The sequence below is a fragment of the Lygodium microphyllum genome, chromosome 3 (genome assembly GCF_053477565.2).
Source record: "Lygodium microphyllum isolate KBCC chromosome 3, Lygodium_microphyllum_v1.1.10, whole genome shotgun sequence".
NCBI lineage: Eukaryota > Viridiplantae > Streptophyta > Polypodiopsida > Schizaeales > Lygodiaceae > Lygodium > Lygodium microphyllum.
This window is the reverse complement of record NC_141137.1, coordinates 120,394,160-120,406,892: the sequence shown is the minus strand read 5'-3', so window position 1 is coordinate 120,406,892 and position 12,733 is coordinate 120,394,160. Positions and strand designations below refer to the sequence as shown.

The 12,733-nt window shown below is 40.3% G+C and overlaps 1 protein-coding gene across 1 annotated transcript in view; it reads left to right on the top strand.

Moving 5' to 3' along the window:
* The window catches only part of LOC148038822 (uncharacterized), a 30,003-nt gene extending 18,267 nt beyond the window's left edge, over positions 1 to 11,736 (top strand). The window contains exons 3-5 of the mRNA XM_087674695.1: positions 8,740 to 9,658; positions 10,127 to 10,324; positions 10,815 to 11,736. Coding sequence (XP_087530821.1) covers positions 8,740 to 9,658; positions 10,127 to 10,316 — 1,109 coding nt within the window. The 3' untranslated portion in view covers positions 10,317 to 10,324; positions 10,815 to 11,736. The remainder of the gene's footprint in view (positions 1 to 8,739; positions 9,659 to 10,126; positions 10,325 to 10,814) is intronic.
* The last annotated feature ends 997 nt before the right edge of the window (positions 11,737 to 12,733 follow it).

Sequence of the window (12,733 nt, the reverse complement as noted above, 5' to 3'; positions counted from 1 at the left end):
GGTTTAGCAGCAGCCTTGGAAAGCGTGCCAGAAATTGGAAGCTCCAAGACTTGGATTCAACAGGGTTGAAGCTGTTTTTAGCCTATTCAAGTGGAGGGACTAGCAAATAATTGAATTTGGGGCATTTTCTATCTCCATCAAAGCGGGTGAAGGCAATCAAGTGCCCGAATCAAGGGGCAAAATAGATTGAAGACTTGCTGGTCACTTTGGATAGCAAGGGAAGTTTGGATTGTGAAGGGTATCGGCAGAATCCCATTGTAAATCAACTTCTTCTTCAATAAAGCTAAAGAAATACCGAAAGGGGTGCCAATTTTGGGGCCAATTGGGTGTGCATCGTAGATCAGTAGGTAAATTTGTATTTTCAGATTTGCATTTATTGTTTGCTGCTGTAATTAAGTTGTAATCAAGGATTTACCACCGATCCATGGAAGGAAGGCTGGTTACATGGTTCCATTGCGAGGATACTATCAAATCCTTTGAATTGGTTGGCCCGTGGTACTTGATTGCCGCTTGGGACTATTGCATTATTGCTGAAATTGTTCTCAGCAGTGAATTACAACAAGCATGTCTTCACAAGGTGATACGGGATCAAGTGGAGAGGGTGCATCACTCCTTGGTCAGTCATGTGGTGAAGGGGGAAATGCAATGATTGATGTTGGGCATGGCCCAAATGTTGGCACTTCAATGCATAAAGAGGCTGATAACTAGCAAGGGGATGAAGAATTCGATGATAGCTTCAAGGATCGAATGCGTACAACAACAAATCTTTTTGCTGAATTGGCAAATGATCCCCAGTTTACTCGATTCTTGAATGCCCAAAAGGACAGCAAAGGCAAGAGAAGAAGACACCTTCTATAGCTTTGGGACAGCGACAATAACTGAAGGAAATGCCTAAGCCTTCTTTAGAAGAGCCCAAAATGCATGATGAGGACAAATAGTTGGTATCCATGGGGCAACAAGTGCAAATGCATGGCCAACTTGGTAGTGCCAATCCATGGGAACATGGGCAGCAAGGCAATTATGCACATGCAAGCATGGGACAGCAAGGATGCTTTGGTGGTGGTATCATTTTTCATGCTATGATTGGACAAGCACCGCATATGGGAATGTATGGCACAAATTCCTATTGTATGCAGCAACCAATGCATGGCTCACAACACCCAATGTATCCGGGTAATGCAAGTGGAATGTCTAATCCCATGAATGGCAGCACAGGCATGATTCCTGGGGCACAAAGCGGGCCATATGGATATGTAGTGGCACCCCCAAGGACTGTTGGAGCATAAAGATTTGGTGTTGGTCATGTATGTACTTCAGATAGTGTTGGTTTTTACGCAAATACAGCCAATGCACCCTTTTTGCAGCAGCCCATTTATGATAACTTCACTTCCATAGGTCTGCCAAAGGACTATGATGAAGGTGGCAAAAGCTGAAGTTTGAGCCTTTCAGTGGTGCACAAGATAGGCTGAAAGCACTTCTTTTTATTCAGCAGTTTGATACAGCCTATTTTGGAGGCAACTTCACAGAGGCATGCTGTCAATTACTTCTTATCGCACAGTACCCCTCCATGAGTAGGTGGAGAAATATATTTGTGGTTTGCCAAAGAATATTCGGGATTTTTGCATTAAGTCCACTGTTTCCAACATGTCTCAGCTTATAGAAATTGCTACTATAGCCGACACATTGCTGCGTGGAAAGGATACAGGATGCCACGATGATGATGCCAAGTCGCATGTCAAAGAGTCAAAGGCTGAGAAAAAGGGTAAATCTGAAAATAAAGCTGAAAATCAGGGAAAATCTAAAAAATAGGGGTTCGAAAGAGGAACAATCGTAGAGAGAGAGTGGGAAAAGTGATGCATTGTCACGTAAACCTCAGTTGTCGGCTGTCAATATATCACATTGAGTTGGATGCCATGAAAGAGCAATATGTTGCTGATTCGAACTTTGCTAATGTTTATGATAAGCTTTGCAATGGCCAAAGGCATGGACACTTTGTGTAAGAGATGGATTTTTGATGATGCATGGACGATTGTGTATCACAAAGCAGTTAAGGCCTAGAGTTATCACTGAAAGTCATGCTCTTCCATATGCAGGACACAGAGGTATTGATGCCACGGTCAAGGCAGTGGAACATTTCTTTTATTGGCCAGCTTTGAGACATGATGTAGAAGAGTTTGTTAAGACATGCATCGTATGCCAGAAGGTAAAGCATGATAGGCAAAAGATGCCGGGTTTATTGCTACCCTTGCCTATTCCAGATAGGTCTTGGCAGAGCATTGCAATGGACTTTATTTTTGAGCTTCCTAAGACACCTACAGGGAATGATGGGATATGGACTATCATTTACAGGTTTAGCAACAAGCCCATTTCATGCCGGTGAGGAAGAAAATAAAGACTGATCATATAGCACGATTGTTTTTGTAGCACATCTTTAAGTATCATGGTATGCCAATGTCGATCATTAGTGATTGAGACCCTCGGATGACCAGTTTATTTTAGAAGGGCTTATTTGAGAATATGGGTATCATGTTGAAATTCTCATCATCCTTCCATCGGCAGATAGATGGTCAGTCTGAGGAAGCAAATTCTAGTGTTAGATCTTTTGAGGTGCTATGTTTCAGACCACAAGACACAGTGGGAGCAATATTTGCCCTTGGTTGAGTTTACTTACAACAACATAGTGCATAGCATAGAGACAGGAAACGCTGATTCCGGCACATAGGAACGGATTAACGCATTCCGGGAGGTACGAGCCCAGGAAACGTTGGCGACACGTTTCCTCTCGTTCCCTGGCCTGTTCTCGCTCGTTCCCTGGCCGTTCCCGCCTGTTCCCTGGCCGTTCCCTGTTTGAAACGGCCATTCCAGCAACATAATTTTTAAATTAAAAAAAAACGTGTCACCCGCTACTCCCGCCTGTCGCCCGCTACTCCCGCCTATCGCCCGTTACTCCCGCACCTGCTCCCGTCAACTTGTAGGCTGTTGCCCGGCTGTGTTGCAACTCGCCTGCTTCTCCCGCCTATTGCCCGCCTACTCCCGCATCTCCTCGACTGTTGCCCGTTGCTCCGCCTGTCGCTCTTTGCTCCCACTTCACTCACCTGCTCTACCTGCCACACCTACCTCGCCTGGGCCGTGCCTACTTCCACCCACCTGCCTCTTCCACCTCTCCCACCTGCCTCTCCCGCCTACCTCACGTGCGGCCCACCTCTATTGCTTGCTTGGCCTGACTTCCGCCTGCGAGTAGGTGAGGTCCGAGGAATCTTGATTCTCGACGCTCATGTTGAAATTTTGGCTGAAATTTCTGCAATTTCATTGTAGTATCAACTTTGGTTGAAATTTCTGCAATTTCATTGAACTTTGACACATGGATGTTGAAATGTTGGCTGCAAATTTTTGTAATTTCATTGAAGTTTACTGATTATTTGTCTCTTCTATATAGATGGCAACATTGACATCTATGGGATCTTCATCATTTTAGTAGGTACTTCGTCAACAACTGGACGAAGTCGAAGCACTACTTGGTCATGGTGGGATGAGGTAGATGCAGGGATGCTATTGAGAGGTGGAGGGGCTTGCCCTTGGAAATGCAAACTTTGCTCTTATGCTCGCACTAGTGGGGCCGATAAAGTGAGAGCCCATTTTCTACATGAGGAGGGGAAAAAGGTGTGTTTTTGCACCAATGTATCAATTGAGAAAAGGCAGGAGTTACTTGACCGCATAGCCACTTCTATGGGGAATTCACATGCCAAGAGGATGCCAAATATAGCAGTGGATCCAACAACATGGATTCCAAGGCCAGCAGGGCATGGTGCTTCGTGCAGAAGACCACCAGGATTAGTGGCTACGTAGCCTTCTCGTGGGCCATCAATGGTACAGGTCGTGGTGTTAAACAGAGTTCATTGCACACTTCATGGGAACCAAAGAAAAAAGAGGAAACAGATGCAGCAGTGGCACGCTTTTTTTACTATGACCATATTGCATTCAAATCAGCCAGGTCACCTTATTTTTTAAATATGGTGACAAAGATTGCAGAGTATGGACCCACATATAAGCCCCCTTCATAAAAAATTATCAGGACTACATTGCTTCAGAAGGAGAAAGTAGCCATAGAGATTGCAACAGCAAATATTCGCAATCAATGGGCAAGAAATGGAGTGACATTGATAGCAGATGGATGGAGTGACACATGCCATAGGTCCATACATGGTGTTGTCGCATATTCTCGTGGAGATGTATACTTCATTGGTAGTCATGATGCTTCAGAGACTGGAAAGAGTGTAGATGTATTGGCATCCGAGTGGTGCGAGGCAGTGCAGGTTGTTGGGGCAGAAAATGTAGTGCAGTTTGTGGCAGATGGTGAATCTACAAATAGGGCAGCAGGAAACATTTTAATGGCAATGTATCCACACATCACCTTTAGTCCATGCATGGCGCATTGCTTGAATAACTTGTTGAAGGATATTGGGGACTTGCCATGGATTGTATCTCTTGTTGCGAAAGGCAACAAGATTATCACATTTATATGTAATCATCAGTACTTGCATGTTGAGTTTCGCAAGAGAAGTGACAAAGAACTCCTTAAATACTCGGATACACAATTTGCATATAACTTTCTTATGCCTGGTCGATTGCACTATTGCAAAGGTGCAATTAGGGAGCTATTTGCTAGTGATTAATATGAAAATTGGATTGGGACTGCCATTGCTACTGCTGTGTTATGTAATGCATATGTCTCTGATAGAGATTTTTGGGACGAGGTCAATCGCACCAACCAAATGGTCGATCCTATTATGCACATGTTGAGGCTTGCAGATGGCATGGATCCATGCATTGGGAAGATCTATGAAGGTATGGATCGCATGATTGAGAGGTTGGAGAGTTTGGAATCAAATGCAGATAGGTATGAGAGATCGAGGAGTTATGCATTAGCAGATGGAATGAGTATGACTCTCCTATGCATGCTGCAGCATATGTGCTTGATCCTGAGTTTCAAGGAAAGATACAAGAAAGAGACCTTGAGGTGGTCAAGGCTTGGAACACATTGCTTGCAAGGCTTTATCCTAGCCGTGAAATGCAACGCAAAATTAAAAATCAGCTCTCTGTATGTCGGCAAACATTAGGGATGTTTGGTACAGAGGATGCACTAGAGGATAGGACAAATATTGGGGCTGCTTTATGGTGGGAGGACTACGGGGCAGAAGCTCCAGAGTTGCAGAGTTTGGCTATCCGTATTCTTAGCCAAACAATTAGCTCTTCTTGTTTAGAGCAACTATGGAGCTCATTCAATCACATTCACTCAAAGAAGAGAAATCGTCTTGGTACAATGAAGACGAATGACCTAGTTTATGTGAGCTCCAATCTTCTCTTGGTAGCTCGTACATAAGTTGCAAAGGCTGATTCTTTTATATGTTGGGAAAAAGATGGCGATGATGATGATGATGGTAATGGTGATGGGCAGGATGTTGTTCAACAGGATGAGTATTCAGGTACAGTGGAGCCATCTTCCATGAATCAGAGCACTTAGTAGCTAGCCTTTTGGAACTTTAGAGTATTGACTTGGAAATTGGAGCTCTTGTAACTTGGATCTTTACTATTTAGGCTTTAAAGTTTAGTGCATATTTTGTGTTTTTGCAATGCACACTTGTTGCTAGTTGGACTTATGCAACATTGTTAATTACAATGTTGAATTATGAATGCGACAATCCATTGCTGGTTATAATGTTTTGAATCTTTATTATTGTTGAAACTTGATTATTATGTCTCTAGAGTCTAATTTCACGAATTATGGTTGATATGATCTCTCTCTCTAGATTCTAAGACAAGTATTGACTTTCTCTCTCTCTCTCTCTAGATTCTAAGACAAGTGTTGACTCTCTCTCTCTCTCTCTATATATATATATATATATATATATATATATATATATATATATATATATATATATATATATATATATATATATATATATATATATATATATATATATATATATATATATATCTATATATATATACACATTTCCCTCCGTTCCCGTTCCCTCACTTTGGGCGTTCCTCCCGTTCCAAGGGGTCCCGTTTCCGTTCCCCATTCCCCATTTATGGTAACTATGGTGCATAGTTCTACGGGCAAAGCTCCATTTGAGGTGGTAAGAAAGTACCCCCTATTTTGCACACAAAAGATACGATCTTTGAGTTTGATTGCTATGTGAAAAACATGAATGCAGCTTATCAAAAAGTTAAGTATGCACTTCAAAGATCATAGGATAAGTAAAAGAGAGCAGCTGATCGTCATAGGCATGCTTTGCTCTTTGCATAGGGCGATTATGTATTGCTATGATTTAAAAAGGCACGGTTGAAAAATATGAAGGGCAAAGAGCGATTGTATCTAAAGATGTCTATGAGATACTACGGGCCATTTCAAGTGTTGGAGAGGATCAATGGTGCATGCTATAGGCTGAAATTTCCTCCACACTGGCAGATACACAATGCCTTTTATGTGAGCTTGCTTAGACCTTTTCATGGAGATGTGCCAGAGATGTCTTTGTTAAAATTCAGCCGGAGGTTGAAAACCTCGGTGAAATACTGGTACCACAGGAGATTTTGATTCACAAAGAGAGGAAGATTAGGGGTAAGGGTTTCAGAAGATACTTGGTGAAGTTTTAGAATTATTCACTAATGGATGCCAAATGGATGAAGGAGGATGACTTGGCAGACCTTCCTCAGTTGTTGCAGCTTTACCTCGATGATTTCCAGTTAGAGCTGACTTTAGTTCGGGCTCAATCAGGTTCAACAGAGTAGAGGTCCAAAGTATTACTTGACGCTTGTGAGAGAGCTAGTACCTCCGCTCCTCTAGTTATGGACAACTCTCGTATGTAGTGGATCTCGGATGTATTCAGTATGCATCCAAGGTACTACGCTGACAGTATGTTTGCCATGAGATCACTACTTAGTGTACTAGTCACTGTGAGATATATGCAGATGAGTATGAGTTTCATCCGGGTACTGGAACTATACTTTTGCATCAGCTTATGATCAATTTGGCATGAATTTTGCCTTAATTTTGAGACAAAAATTGTGATTAGTTTCAGCTCAGTTTTTGATCAATTTGAGAATTGTTTATGGTTACTTTTTCGATTAGTTTTACATCAATTTTTGCATTGATTGTTGGTTAGTTTTTTGCATTGAATTTGTGATCAGTTTGGGGTCACATTTACAATAGTTTGTGATTAGTTCTCAGATCAGCAAGTCATCAGTTTATGATCAGATTATGCCAAGTTTTCAATGGTTTACATCTAATTCCATGGACAACAACATATGTTATGATACCATTGATGTTTTAGCCATGGTTTATGCTTGGTTATGCTATGCTATGGTTTGGTTTTGCCAGATGAGTTGAGCTCATGAGAAATGGACATGCCACATGATAATCTGGCAATGTTTTTGAGATTTTTTGGGAGTCTTATGTTATGCTATGTTGGCTGGTAATTTTCAGCATATGTTGGGCATATGGAATGGTTAAATAGCAGTGCGCAATGTTGTGTTGACTATGATGCCTTATAAAATTTACAGTAAAGTATTTTGCTTTTGATGCATTTGGCAGTGCAATCGAGGACGATTGCAAGGATTTCAAGGGGGAGGGTTGTCATGAGGACATATATTTTTGAAACCTCACTTAACACAAGCGAGTGAAGGCCAATCAAGTGCCTGAATCAAGGGGAAAAATAGATTGAAGACTTGTTGGTCACTTTGGACAGCAAGGGGAGTTTGGATTGCGAAGGGGAATGGGATAATCCCATTGTAAATTAACTTCTTCAATAAAGCTAAAGAAATACCAAAAGGGGCGCCAATTTTGGGGCCAATTGGGTGTGCATTGTCCAAGATCAGTAGATAAATTTGTATTTTTAGATTTGCATATATTGTTTGCTGCTGTAATTAAGTTGTAATCAGGGATCTACCACCCATCCATGGAAGGAAGGCTGGTTACACATATGTGGTAATCTCCCCATCAAGCTTTTGATAAGAAGGAAGAGCTGGCAATATGGGGACCTTATGGCCCATAATAGCCTTAAACTTGTGTCAATTTTGGTCAACATTGTAAATGGATACGAGAGAGGGGGAGAGAAAAGTTTTACATGTATGCGCTAGACTACTTAGTCTTGAGCATTCTCATTTTCTGTGCTCTCTCTCTCTCTCTCTCTCTCTCTCTGTGCATTTGTGCCTTTCACTCAGCTAGTGCACCCATTTCTGTAACGCCCTTGAAACCAACCTTCCTTCTTTGAAAGGGCGGTAATAACCTGATTAACACTTAATTACAGCAATAAGAAAATTCACATAAAATGAAATACACACTTGTCATGTCCTCATGACAGCCTATTTTGACAGGATTGTGTGCTTTGGTCTTCCTCATATCTTATGATTTATCTATAAGGACACTTTGTTTTGACATGTCAAATCAGTGGTGAAACACACCCACTCACATATGTGGGTGCATATCCGTGACTATTCTGATGTGACATTGTACTGTGCTTTCGACTTTTAAATTTGAATGTAATATGCCTTTCTTATTCAGATGATCATCTTGAATTTTGCCTCTTTGTGTATCTTAACATTTTTTGAAGCCAATGAGTGTGACACTTGTTACCTCATACCAGTTTGACATGCTGAACCATATATTTGATAATGGTTACACTCTTTCAATTGACTTCAAATGCCTTGGTACTAATACATGTTTGCTTTTCATTTCAGATCCTAAAAAGGAGGAAGAGCTTCGAAGGGCTGCCCATGAAGGACTCGTGGATTTTTTTAAGAAGGCACAAGCTGCCTTTGATGAAATTGATGCTGCATATAACAAGAAAAAAGAAATCTTGGAAAACAAAAAGAAGGAGAAGCTGCAGCTTGAAGGGAAGGGGTCAAAAGGGCCAGAAAGCAAGACAAATACAGATCCTGAGGCAGCGTGGGATTCTTCAGAAAGTAAGCAGGGCATGAAAAATTTGGAAGCTTCTATGACAAAGTCAGAAAGTGAGCAGGATATGGTAAACTTGGAGGCTTCTGGGAAGGAGCCAGGAAGCAAAGATACTGAGTCTGAACCAGCTTCAACTATGTTAGAAGGTGAGCCTAAGGAAGGGGTTGTGGCCAGTATAATAGCGTCTGAATCTAATGCAGGCTCAGTTTTAGAAAGGGAGTCAAATGAAGGGGAGGTTCAAACTGAAGCTCAAGTAGAAGCTCAGGCTGCTTTGGCAGGTGAAGGTGGGGACGAGAAAGTTTCCATCGAGACACACATTGCTAATCTTGCAAAGATACCAGCACTGGATGAATTAGAAAATGCAGTGAAGGATGTTTTTGGCGTGTCAGAGGATGTCGGTGTAGTTGTTGCAGATGGAGCTGTAGATGGAGTGAATGTTTTTGATTATGACAAATGGAATGCTTATAGACTTGAGCAACTAAAGAAGAAAGAGGAGGAGGAGAAGAATTACCCTTCTTTGAGATGGAAGACAAGAGTGGTTTTAGGTCCAGGGAAAGCTTGGCATCCAGCGAACAGAAAAGTAATAGTGTCAATCTATGTTAATGAATTAGGTCTTTCAAAATATGCGAAGATGCGGTTAATGGCGCTTGCAGGGAAGCGGTACAAGTCTACTAAAGATGAATTGACCATTGTCAGTGAAAGGTAACTTTTCTTCAATGTATTTTCTTAAATCACAATGGTGATTTAATGCATTTCAACTCTGGGATGCTAAATTTAGGTGAATAGATGCTAGATTTGTGTGCCATTACTGGAAGTTGCCTTCATGCTGTTTCAGAAGTAGTGAACGCAGTTAGGTTTATCTTCAATGTGACCACTATATCTTCAATCGTTCTACTTGAACAGTGTTCCAATCCTTCGAATGTAGCTAGGTGAATGCAGTTAGGTTTTACTCTCAATGTGAACAACATACTTTCAATCATTTTCCTTGAAAAACTCTCTCATCCTGTGAATAAGAGAGTTGTATCAGAAGAGCTTGTACATAGGTTGGGCCAAGTATTTACTTGATTTAGCATCAGTATATTGCACTGTCAAATCTATGCTGGAAAAACCACCGAGTGCATGCTCATGTACTGGCTCTTTCTGCATTGACCTTCTACTATTTTTGGGCAGATATCAGCATAGATATGAAAACCAAAAAGATGTCTTGAGGACGCTATTGAACTTGATTGAGGAGGCCAAGAAGGCGGATAAGTTGGTCAGTGATGCCAAACTGGAATTCTACAAGGCTAAGAAATCATCTGCTGTTTTGGCTTCAAAAGCATTGGAAAGTAGTGCTGCAATCTCTCATGCTTCAGCTTGATATGAATGGTTAGAACCTTCTGACCTCTTCCCAATGTGGGGTTTCAAATTTTGACAGGAACTTATCTTTTTCAGAATTTGTAGAAATTTTTTTCAAATTTAGGGCTCCAAATTTTTGAAGGTCTGAAACAAAAGTTTGAGTGATTCACTACTGCCCCGCTATCCTGTCATTATGTTCGAGCAGTCAGTATAGACTAAATAATTAAGGCTGCTTTGTTGTTTTATATGTCTCCAACATAATGAAGATTGGACTTGTTTTGCAAAGCTGTGCATGCACACATGCATACAAGCTTGTTTGTGGGTAGTTTATGAAATGGGCATGACATTCGGCAATAAAGCATTTTCTACGAATTTGATTAGTCACGATTGATTTAAAAGCTTTCACTCAAATTTTATAGAAAGCTATAAGCATTTTTGGGGTGTCATGTGACAACCGTCTGATGCCCAAAAAAGTGTTCTATTAACTTGACATTCTGTTCTCCTGTATCTGTGCTATCAGGCTTATTAGGCGGTTGAATCTTGTCTGGAGCTTGGCCAAGTGTATCATTTGTATGGCACACATGGGTGTGCCCAGGCTTGGGCTATTTCTGCCAGAAGAATGCAACAATTTATTAGAAGTCTAGAAAGGCTGCCACTGCTGTAACATAGCACAGATTATGAATGTTACCTTTATCACACCGATGAAGCTGATTGAGGAGGGATAAGCTCCTCTCTGAACTGGTCAAGTGTGCTTAAAGCAACAAGAATAAGCCAAATATCAGAGGGCGGTATGATTGGTGAGCTTGAGGGTCAAAGTTTACTGCGATAGGGAGTTCTTCTTGAAGCTTTTGGAAGGTAGAATGATAAGTAAACTGTTCCTCATGTTGATAGATGATCTTGATAAGAAGCTGAAAAAGGGAGTAAATACTATGAGCAATTGTGTTTCTCTTTCTATCAGATTCTGAGAGGCTGGAATTTGAATGTCTTTTAAGTTCCTAATCACTTGATGATGTAGCAAAGGCTATATTGGTGTTATTGAGAGAATAGATTCCGAAGCTACTTTAGGAGCAACTTCCAGAAAACTCAGTTGGTTTGTTCCAGGTTTAATTTTTGGCTCCCAAGTTACTTTAGAAAGAGTTGCTAGAAGACTCTAAAGTTTGCTCGAGTTTATGAATCTATCTTGAAGGAAGTCCGCAATCTAACTACAAAGGATGCAAGCTAACATTTTGTAAGGGTGTAAGATTGACATAAGAAACACTTCTATAAGAGACTTGTTTAGAGTTTCCAAGATGAAAGTATTTATGCATGAGAATTCAGATACAATGAAGATTGGGAAATTGTAGGACATCTCAAATATAAATAATATATCCCATTGGAGAAGTTAACTTGGAGTCCTATTACCTTTTGATGGAGGAGTCGTTCTTTTTTATGTAAAGAGGCATGCATAGGGGAGAGATTTTAATCTTGGATTGGCATCAAAGTTGATATCCAAGCTCATTTGGGCTTGAATATTTAAATATGATACAAATGTTCATGTAGGTGCTTGAGCTAGAACCTATACTAATGATTTTAAATAGCTTGTGATAGACTATGATCATATGGGCTCAAGTTGAGTTTTAATGTAAGAAAATATATGCGAGCTAATTCTCGTTTGTAATTTCTTTTGGGGAGGCCTTGATTGAACTTATGATTGGGTTGTGTGATAGATGTGTGATTGTTTGTGTTGCACTTGGATATAGGATATGATAGAGTAAATAGATTGTGTTTAGGAATATAATATACGAAAAAGCTAGCTTCAAAAATTTTAAACTAATAATCTAACAACTCAATAAATTAACAATGGAATGCACATTGACTCTCATATTGGCCATGGTTGTGAAACCTCAATCAAAATTAAAAGTAATAGTCTTAATTAAGTTAGAAGTATGCATGCACTCAAAGATAATTGAGCTAGAGAATGATTGAAGCTTAGCTATTAGACTTAATAGCCTACCTAATTTAATGATTTTTAAGTCATGCATGACTCATTTGATTGCAAAGATGAAGAAGAATATTGATAATGGCTTCATGGACACACACAAAGGATGAGTTAAGGAGTTTCAAGGTATGTGTCTTCCAAGTGGGTGATAAGAGTAGTGATAGAACATGTTTTTCAACATGTAGACTTGTGGGTGAAAGAACTCTTGGTCTATTGCAAAATCATCCCAATTGTAACATGATAGACATCTTCACTATTGTGTTAGTAAGCTACTTTAATATCTTCATTGTGTGTGCATTGTAGATCTCTATTAGGGATGAATAGGATATTATTAGGTTTTTAATTCTTACCTTGCATATTATAAGGGTAGAACCGAATCAAATATTGCAAAACAAGGTGGTGTTTTCTATAATATGTAGTATTTCAAACCGAAAGTGTGAATGGTGTTGTTAGATCCCATA